The 10,363-nt window shown below is 32.4% G+C and overlaps 2 protein-coding genes across 2 annotated transcripts; both read right to left on the reverse strand.

The window, feature by feature from the left end:
- Positions 1–1,427: 1,427 nt before the first annotated feature.
- On the reverse strand, positions 1,428–3,047 carry LOC123322101 (PHD finger protein 23A-like). The gene is made up of 5 exons (XM_044909949.1): positions 2,794–3,047; positions 2,697–2,725; positions 2,526–2,636; positions 1,969–2,211; positions 1,428–1,654 (listed from the first exon to the last, which is right to left on the reverse strand). The coding sequence occupies exons 1-5, from the start codon at positions 2,816–2,818 to the stop codon at positions 1,568–1,570; spliced, it is 495 nt and encodes a 164-aa protein (XP_044765884.1). The 5' UTR covers positions 2,819–3,047; the 3' UTR covers positions 1,428–1,567.
- Positions 3,048–3,933: 886 nt separating this feature from the next.
- On the reverse strand, positions 3,934–8,745 carry LOC123322080. Its single transcript, XM_044909920.1, has 6 exons — positions 8,550–8,745; positions 8,347–8,488; positions 7,391–7,647; positions 5,734–6,147; positions 4,968–5,096; positions 3,934–4,879 (listed from the first exon to the last, which is right to left on the reverse strand). Exons 2-6 carry the CDS (start codon positions 8,438–8,440, stop codon positions 4,385–4,387), a joined length of 1,389 nt encoding a protein of 462 aa, XP_044765855.1. The 5' UTR covers positions 8,441–8,488; positions 8,550–8,745; the 3' UTR covers positions 3,934–4,384.
- Between the last annotated feature and the right edge of the window lie 1,618 nt (positions 8,746–10,363).

Genomic DNA, 10,363 nt, shown 5'->3' on the forward strand with positions numbered 1-10,363 from the left:
CACTCGACACTCGACACTTGACACTCGACACTTGACACTCGACACTCGACACTTGACACTCGACACTCGACACTTGACACTTGACACTCGACACTTGACACTCGACACTCGACACTTGACACTTGACACTCGACACTTGACACTCGACACTTGACACTCGACACTCGACACTTGACACTCGACACTTGACACTCGACACTCGACACTCGACACTTGACACTCGACACTCGACACTTGACACTTGACACTCCACTCGACACTTGACACCCGACACTTGACACTCGACACTCGACACTCGACACTCGTCACACGAAACACGCACACACATACACAGACACCCCACACACACCACACACATACACACATCCCACACACACACCACACTCATACACAGACACCCCACACACATACACACACGCACACACGCACGCACACACACACACACACACACACACACAAGCAAAATTTTCGACCAAAATGTTTTTTTTTTCGTATCGTTTTGAAATTCAGAATATAGATTAATTAGGCTCTTCTCTATCAGAAACTGCAATCCGTTCTTCTTCAAGTGAATTATTTTTCCTTTTACGCCCTCTTGAAGGTCGGAAAAATTGGTAGGCAAATTATTTTTTAGGTAGTAGAAGAGTCATCGTTACTTTTTCTAACGATGACTTTTAAAGGTAATTATTTTGAAGAAAAACCGATTGCTGTTCCTGATTCCATATCTGAGCTTAGTTTTGACTTTTTCTACCCCTGGTTATCACCAGGGTCTGCAACTGCACATACAGCGTTTGTATGGAGGATCAATATGATGTGTTGCCTATGTCGGTATTTTCATGAAGTTTTTTGATCAGAATGGAAAAACCTATCTTCGGGGTAGTTCCGATATTTTCGAACAGTACTGCCAGTGTTCCCAAGCATAAGAAAGTCTAAGTAGGTTCTATTGTAATTCGAATGTATATATTTCTCTAATTATTTGTCTATGATCAATACAGAACCGGATCAAGGAATATTTAAAATTTCATTGCTCTTTCGAAAATTGTGGGCTGAAATGGTTTTATACTTTATAGTAAATGGAAAATATATTCCTTCCATAATATAATGTACAAGGGCTATCAAAACTCTATATTATGAGGAAATGCTGTGACGTTAGGTCGGAGTTGTTAACAAGGTTTGTCTAGATACTAAAACACCAAACACTGCTAGACTCCCAGAGAAAAATTTTAGAATCCCCATAACTTATTGAAGGTTAAGGCAAAATTTGATTATCTGGCGATTAATTCCAGTGATACACAACTTTTCAATTCTAGTGATATGATCATTACGAAATTCTACACCTACTCAGTTCCAACACTCAGTAGCATCTTTAGGTGGGTGGACGTATACAGTATGCCTTTTTAGGATTTTAGTAATGAATTCAAACCACAGTATAAAGTAATAAAACAAAATATACAACCATATATTTCAATCGATTTTGTAAATTCAACATCGGATCAAATGTATCTAAATAAAGGAGTATTATTTACATTTATACATAGAATCTCAAATCACTTATATACACTTAATTCTTCTACAATGTTTTCCTTGGACGTTTCTTATCAGGTGGTGTGATTGGAGATGCAGATCGTTTCTTTTTACACATGGCACATAGAAATACCTACAAATATTGTTATGTTAAAAAATTAGGGTACAACCCGCAGAAAAAAATGAAATTGAAATGCTTTCAATAACCCAAAAATGTATACAGACAAGGATGAGGTTTTCAATTCATACAACTTGAAATATTTTTTCCAAATCTCGAAAGGTTCACAGTTTTCTTATATATTTAACAAATTAAAAATGTTCCTCATTCACTCAGACACTATTATTGATCATCAATTTCATTTTGGTTACTTCACTCCAGTGTTGGAGTGATCACTATTAAAGAACTTTAACATACAAAAAAGTAAATAGTAAGGTAAAGAAACTTACTTCAGGAATATTGTTTTTCTTGATTCGAGCACAAGAAAGATGAATCCATGTCAAGCATTCTAGACACTCTATCATAGGACGTCCTGCAAATGGTTTTCCACAAAAACATGTTACCAAATTGAATGATTCACTATCTTCATCCTCACTCTGTTTTTCTTTCTGACTGCTACTTGCCAATTCCGAATTGATACTGCTGTCCGAACCATCTCTCTGCGGACTGGGAGTTGATTCACTATGAATTTCCTAGAAGTAAAATCAACCCTCATAATCATGCAAAAAATTATTATACAGAATGTTCAACGGTTTCAAACAGTACCTTTTGTTCTCGAAGTAAATGAAATGGGACATATAATCATACAAATTTTTACTGAAAATAACTTGGCAAACTTTGATGCATGAAAATAAATCACCGATTCATTTTTAAACTTGGTAATATAAATTGTTCCAACAATTTACAGCTTATGTTACCCACTAATGTAATTCATATGATGGCACATTCTTGTGACAGCAACATACATAACCATTCACTAGTCGTACTGAAAATAAAATGTACTCACCTCATTAACGAGTGCCTCATAATTTTCATACTTCAATACAGTCGTGCAAAATTCATAAAAATCTTCACTGGTCCTAGGGCGACGTATATTGTTAGGAGATTCAAGATCAATCTGAAAAATTGTTCCGTTCAAGATTATTTGGATGATAAAATAAAAATTTCCATAACTTACGTTTTTATTCTCCGTAATTTCTAGTGGCACTGAAAACAAAAATTTGATATACAATCTTCACAAATAATAAATTTCCACAAAATGAAAACATACTTACTGGATATCAACTGCTTGTGTGTCATTTTTGATATTCCAAAATTATATCAGGTTCGAAATTCATTAAGGCGTCTACGACTATCTAAGGCATATAAATTTGTAAATAGTCCAGCTATTTATCCATGAACAATAATTTATATTAAAAAAAATACTAAAATAAAATTGACTCAAATTCCTCTGTTCAGAAACAAACCGAGATCTGTGTTGTTAGTAGCAGCCATAGACCATGTAATAATAATATACTTCACTCAGAGTGACACAGACACACATATATATATTTTTTATTACGTCTATGTACCCAGGCCACAGAATTTATAAGAGATTTACAAATGGCTATGTTCCATTTTATGATTTTCAACTTCGAATTGATTAAAATAATTATTGAATATTTTTCGATGTAACCAGACAAATTTAAAAGGAAAATATTCAAGCCCTTAGTTCTCTACACAAATTCAAATGTAACAGTTCCGGCGTCTGCGCGAACAGCGCAAGTTTGAAATTTGAATATACGAATTAACTAAGACTGCTACCTGCATTTGATATTTTTCACTTTATCACAAGACCTCACTCATTATTGATATATAATGATGGAACTTTTTCTAAGCATTATTACCTTCTTCCACCCACATACGAATCATAGCGAAGGTGGTGGATATTTTAGCGTTCTCAAGTCCAAAGATTTTGTCCCGATCAACACTAACATACAGAGGCACTAGTTGGCTTTCTTTAACAGACTCCCTCTTAAATTATTGTACGAACATGTCTATCTCTTCCTTGATCGAGTTTTTTCTGATGTAAAGTCCTAATTTGATTGATTTCTCTCTTCGCATCAAGATATTCAAAAAGATTGAATGATATCCAGAAGGAATATAACTTGAAGAAGAAATTTTCCTCAACACTGATAATTTTCAGGATTTATTGCTCAGTAACATTTTCCTTGGGAAAAATTTTGATTTATATACCCCCTATCAACACATACAACATTATAATTGAGTTAATTAAAATAATGAATAAGTTAAATTAGTTGAATATTTGGAATACTGCAAATTTGAAGAACGTTTATATTGGTAAAACTTGCCAATATTATCCTTGAAATTATGTCTACAGAATTGGGGACTTTTGTGGAAAAAAAATTCAAAAATTGGTAAAACCAAGTTCTCATGAGGTCATGTAATGTCTTTTTTATAGCACACAAGCAAATCTATCACCACGCTTACAGAATTCATAGACAAACTTATGTTGATAACCATTTCTTCATGTACATCAATAAATAAATTCAAGTATCTTCAGATATCACTAGTGATACAAAAAAGGTCAATAAAAGTATCATATCTACTTTCTGAACAAAATTCTTGTCACAAAACTAATATCATGAAATAAGGGTAAGAAAAACTGAATTAATCAAATAATCCACAATTTTTAATGAGATAACCGATCAAAGTTACGATTTCAAGCTTCTCAACTGACAGCTTGAAAAACTCCAGATTAAGATCTTTGGCTTTCTAGAAGGATTTGTTGCTGTGAACATTTCTCCACCACTTACTAATTGTGAAAGCAATAATTACATAGGATTAAACGGAAAATGTCCATTGTCACTTCATGTTCATCATAGTTATTTTCCCATTGTGCATTGAATTCTGCTGGTCATCATTGCCATCAGGAACGTCAGCATGAATTATAAAGCCATTCACATCAGGGGACAGTCTCAGATGCTTTAGGTCATTCGTTTGACACTTGTCGAATGGTGATTTCCTGAAGTTCACTTTGTTGGTTTTTGCCTTCACGACATTAATACGATGCGAAATTGATTTGTTGTAGTTGGACAAAATATCGTGAGCTATGTGTTTGGTATTAATTGCAGATAAAATATCTTTTCTCTGATTGACTAACTTCTGCTTGGAAATAACAATAGCTCCTCCTATATTACGAGAACCGTATGAAGGGTATGTTCCTAGTTTCGGACGAGTTTTATACATTTTTACTGTTATTTGCTCTGGGATGGTGAGGTAGATCTGATGTGAACAATCGGTGGGGGTTAAAACCTGTTGCGGTGTATCCATACAATCCAAGTCTTCTTTATTGATATTCTGAAAATAGTTTTTCATATTCATTATATTGCATTATCTAATTCAAGTTGAAAAATTAAAAAAAAAACCTTTAGAATGGAATTTATACCTGTAAAGGCGATACAGGACTCATGGGCATATACACTACTGGGACTGCAATCGATTGTGGGTTATCCTGAGTTGAGTAATTACAATCTACACTTGTGCTTTTCTCACTACCATGAACAGCATCGTTATCCTGAAAATTTGAACAATTATTTTCATATGCTGAACTTTAGGAAAAAGCCTCTTCTACTGCTTAGACCCAAAAGGCAATGATGTAGTTTTAATATATGATTACTGTTTTTTTTTCATTATAATTCGAATAGCTGATATTCAACAACTTAATTCATTAGAACAATATGTATAGCTCAACTAAAAATTGGATAAATTCTAGCAGTGTTATAAGTTTTTCCCTGTTGAAATAATTTTAGGCGAGAGTTGATTCAGAATGCTACCTTGATTAATCCGTGTTGGAAACTTCATGTTGATCTTCAGGAACTTTTTATGTAGAAAATGGTTGAAGGATATTGAGGGAATGTTACTGTTGTTGCTATTTTCTTGAATTTGGTTCAAGAAATCAACAAATTTGATTAATTCATTTATTAAAATTCAGATATTGTCTTCAAGTATACATAATACATTTCAAATATAAGGAATACATTATATATGTGAATCATTACAATAATTTCAAAAGACATCAAATATTTCTCACTTCAACAAGCAAATACCCTTTTTTCGTGTTTACTACAATTCAGCCATTTTTTTAGAAACGAAGATAACGTATTTCTCAAATGTTTTTTACTTCTAGTATTCAAATAAACATTAATACTTACACTTGTATGATTAGAATACTTAATACTTCTCACGTGTTGGCTTTTATTATCTTCATTTGGGCCTGAGTGTGATTTTGTGTCTGATTCTCGTGATTTTGAATATTTCTTTCTCTTACATTTGGAATTAGTATGGAAATTTGAATAAGTGTAACTTGAAGATTTACTGCCTGCTTGGTCCTGGGAATTTGCTGTTTTGTCGTGAGTTGAAGGTTCCTTCAGTGACGTATTCGAATTAAGTGTAGGTGGTAACGGTATATTTCCTACATCCTCCACCAGTTGGGAGGGTTTTGCTGACATAGGGCTGGCAACGGCATCTATTGGTAGCAACTCGTTCACATTGACAATAAATATGGAATTCTGATGTATCTCTGTTGTATTCAATTCTTCGAGGGGCGACACACCTTCTAGGCCGGTCTAAGAACAAAAAACATAATAACATTCATTAATCACAAAACATACCATTTGAAAATTCTTAAAAGCAACAACAAATTGTATTTTCAAAAGTGCCTATAGCAGTTATATTCAAATGCCAATTCGAAATTCTTACCAGGCAGCCAGCCGTAATGAACATTTGGATTCAAGAAGTTACCCATTATGATTTCTTTCAGTGCAAAGCTCTGAAGAATGAACTGTTTCCAGAGCAAAATCGCAAATCATATATAGAAAATTGGTATCAAATTCTGATTACACCTACCATTGTTTTTTCTTACCAATCGGAATGGTATCAATTTATCATGAACCCATTGAAATGACATATCTTTCTACCAAATTATCAGAGAAAGAATAACAGGGCTTGATAATAACTATAAATTGTTAAGTGTTATCTCCATACTTTAACTGTCGACTGAAATTGTTGAAGTAAAACCAATATTTTCACAAAAATATTATATCTGCCCTAAAAACTCAGCCTGAGAAATTGTAAAGGTGTGAAAGATAATAAGCTACTAATTTTGTCTGCATTTCGACAGAAGATTTATAACATTTGTTCTCGAAAGGTTTAGGAAAAATAAGCAGTTATACATAAGGAGATATGCTTGGTCATCAATGTTGAGTAATTTTGTGTACAAAACTGATCGTTTTATTTAGTTTTCAGAATGTTCATGTTTCGAAATGTGAACTGAAATTTTCTCAAAAGAAAAAAAGCCAAAATATTAACTTATCGATTAATTACATTCCAGTTTATCTTGATAAACATGAAATGCTGAAAAATATCAATAAACAAATACATTTTCATTGAACCTACACGTAATAGAGAATGATAAGTGTAACAAAAACTCATTTCAAGTTCCTATTCTCTTAGAAAGATAAAAAAGGTCAAGATATCCTTTAGAAAAGAATTACATCAAATCAATGCAAGATATAACCAGGAGTTTTTAACATTGAATATATCTGGTACGAGCCTGCAAGAAATATCTAAGCAATGAAATAATATGTTAGTGTAGTGAGATTTAAGTGAGTTGTTTCAATACTTCTGTTACAACAGATTTTTTCATGACAAAAATGTTTTTATTGAAGCAGAATCCCGAAATAATATTGTTAATTATTGCTTGAGTCTAGTGTATGAATGTATTAGTATGTATATGGTTGTAAGGTTCATTATCGACTTATATTTATGGTTTTAGATATTCAGTTTTAGTGAAAGCAAAATTTTACTCACTGGAAATAAAGGCGGAAGTGGCACAGGTGATTTTTTTTTCGACTTGACTTTCTTCTTGGAATGCTGTGTATGTTGGGACTTCACTCTGACAGTACAATTCTTATGTAATAATACATCCCTAGGGTTAAACACATGCTGACAATCTTTGCAGGTGCTGAATGATCTTTTTTCCATTTTAGGAATTATCCCATATAATGAAACATCCTGCCTGGGAAGCAATTGTACATTTTGCTCAAGCATTTCCCCATTATTGCTTCCTAGAAATGAAGAAAAAGTATCTGAATGTGGGAATAAAATTTTCATTCGAATCTAGTTGACAAGATCTCAAAAAATTGTGGGGGAAGGATAATGTATGACAGAATTGTTTTAAACAGTATTCTAAATCCTTGTCATATTTGCAGACATTCAATTCCAGAGATTTCACATTATTTAATAAGGGAGCTAACTATTTTTTGATACATGAATGCGCTTTATGAAAGCACTTATTGTACTTTATTAAGAGGACAACTCCTAATCACGAACAATTATTACTAAATGTGACTTCGCTAATGATTGATTGTTATCTCAATTATCTTCAATACTAAGTTATGGATGTATTCATGCACAAATGAGGACTCAATAACTGTTCTAACAAATTCAAAATAATTTTGAAATCCAATGGAGACAAGAGGGTTTGCTTTCAATGTTAAACCAGTATTATCCGTAACAAAAAAAAATACATAATTAGAGAGTAAGGAAGCTTCCCTTCTCACTATCTCTACAGTATTACGGAAAACTGGTGAGCTCATCTCAGAACTAAACTAAACATATGATTTGTACAAAAAAAAGGACAATTTTGCTGATATAAAGTGTTTGGTGACCCACTATATGTATTTCACTAGAATAATGCAATGAATTTGTTCGATATATCACATATATTAGAATTATACATATAAAAAGTACGTAAATGTACTTACTGATATCAATTTTTTCATTTTCCAAAATATCATTCCAACTGGTGAAATGAAAATTTAACGTATCAAAATAAGACTCGAATTCTTCCATATTCATTTATTCAGGGATCCATCATTTCCTCACCTAAATGATAATATAGTTGTTCTACAAATAAATATTTTAAAGACACTTGTCGATTTTACACTTTGTTAAGAGTAAAACTAACCTATCAATAACTAAAAAGTGAGTCATGCTAACTTCAATTATTTTCATTGGAAAACATATTCGAAAGACAGTCTCGTTCCCTATAAAGAATTGAGTTCATATGAAATAATAAACTAATCATTCTTTTTTCCGAAATTGAAAATTAGGTATGCATTACGGATCACAGCTTTCAAGCAGCTGTTTTTGTGTTTATTAGTTGCACCAAGTTTTTTATTTTGTGCTCCTTCATGTTTCAAAAAATGGACTCCTCATTATGGTGTTTACCCAGAAAACGCCACATTTGAAAAATCGTCTGTATCAGATGAATTGAAATAAGTACTTAATCAATTGTGGCTCTTTTATACTCTAATATTATTCATAATTTTAAAAATATCAATAATCGAGTTATCTTTCCCACTAAGTGTATGGGCATGCGTATATGTCAAATTTAAAAAAAGTTTATTAAAGAAGTAATATAAACTTTTGAATAAAAAGAAAATATTAGCAAATTTAGTTATTGTAAGAGTTAAAATGTTGAGGTAGAGAGATAATTAAATGTCCTTATATGAAAAATATTTAGAATATTACTTTTTTTTTCATCTCCATACAAAATTTAGGATGATAGACGACTTTTTGTCCGTTTCTTTATCATTATATCTTATATATCTATAAGAAAATTAAATATGAGTTCATATATTATCAAATATAGGCTTAAATTTTTACTGAGGCAAGGAATTGATGTTCAGAAAAAAGTTATAATCATAACAGAGGATTTATTATTAGCATAGGTACAGACAAGAATATTACAATAAACTTTTCAGAACAAACATTGAAACTTTTCGAAACAAAACCTTTCACCAACATTCATTTTTTCATTAGGAGTCCAACAATGAAATATCCGATAGAATTTTTTTATCACATTATTATATATCGGTTCATTGTGGCGTTTTTTTTTCGAAAATGATGAAAATTCAGCATTCAAATAATACATAATTGCATGTGAAGTTTGGAATTCTTGCTACTCGAAACCCAAACGTCTTCCGAAGCGCAAGAAGACATGGTCAACGTCTTGCCTCTTGGAATTGCCACCAAAGTAGTCTGGAACATAAGAAAAATGTATTCAAAGAATTAATTTTAACTAAATCATCCACTCACATGGTTCTTCGGGAGGAGAGTTGTCATTGATAGCTTGCTTGATTGCTGAACATAACTGCCTTAAGTAGACTCCAGCTTCTGGAAGATTATTTGGAGGGCAGCTTATAACAGAGGCTGATGAGCTATGCATCAGAATGGAAAGAACTCCCCAAAGTAAGGCTGATGTGATATACAGATGCATTGTCGACTGCTTCAATCTGAAGAGGAAGGAGAAAGTCATTTTGGTTTTTGTAGTTTCATTATTACTAAACCTTTCAATAGCCTCATCAATGACCTACAGTTTCGAAATCATTCAATGTAAAGCATGTGAAAGAGATATTATTTTGATGTTCACATCTACCGATGTTCAAGGCATAACTGAAGACAATGAAATCCTCTGACTTTTCAGTAAAACGATATAAGAATCTATAATATCAAGCTAGAATTCCAATTTCAACAGGAATATAACTGTAAAGAATGATTTTAGAGTAATATTGGTAATAATCGAATGTTATAGCATTATATTGATACGAGTTTAGGGTTCAATATTGATATGGAAATAACTTATTGTAACACCTTGTTCTGAGAATAATTTCCCTGAATTTCAGATCTGAATGTAAAAATTTATTTCGCTCACATAGACGCACGAAGACGATTTTCTTTTTTGTCAAAAACCTCTTATACCTCCACAATAATCTCCAG

The sequence above is a fragment of the Coccinella septempunctata genome, chromosome X (assembly GCF_907165205.1).
Source record: "Coccinella septempunctata chromosome X, icCocSept1.1, whole genome shotgun sequence".
NCBI lineage: Eukaryota > Metazoa > Arthropoda > Insecta > Coleoptera > Coccinellidae > Coccinella > Coccinella septempunctata.

Coding starts and splice junctions, on each gene's coding strand:
- LOC123322101 (XM_044909949.1), bottom strand. CDS start 2,818: ATGACACACAAGCAGTTGATATCCA. Junction 2,212..2,525: donor ATGAGGCACTCGTTAATGAG/GTGAGTACATTT, acceptor TTTTACTTCTAG/GAAATTCATAGTGAATCAAC. Junction 1,655..1,968: donor AGAAAAACAATATTCCTGAA/GTAAGTTTCTTT, acceptor CAATATTTGTAG/GTATTTCTATGTGCCATGTG.
- LOC123322080 (XM_044909920.1), bottom strand. CDS start 8,440: ATGAATATGGAAGAATTCGAGTCTTATTTTGATACGTTAAATTTTCAT. Junction 7,648..8,346: donor AAATGAAAAAATTGATATCA/GTAAGTACATTT, acceptor CTTCATTTCTAG/GAAGCAATAATGGGGAAATG. Junction 5,097..5,733: donor AGTATTCTAATCATACAAGT/GTAAGTATTAAT, acceptor TCAAATTTTCAG/GATAACGATGCTGTTCATGG.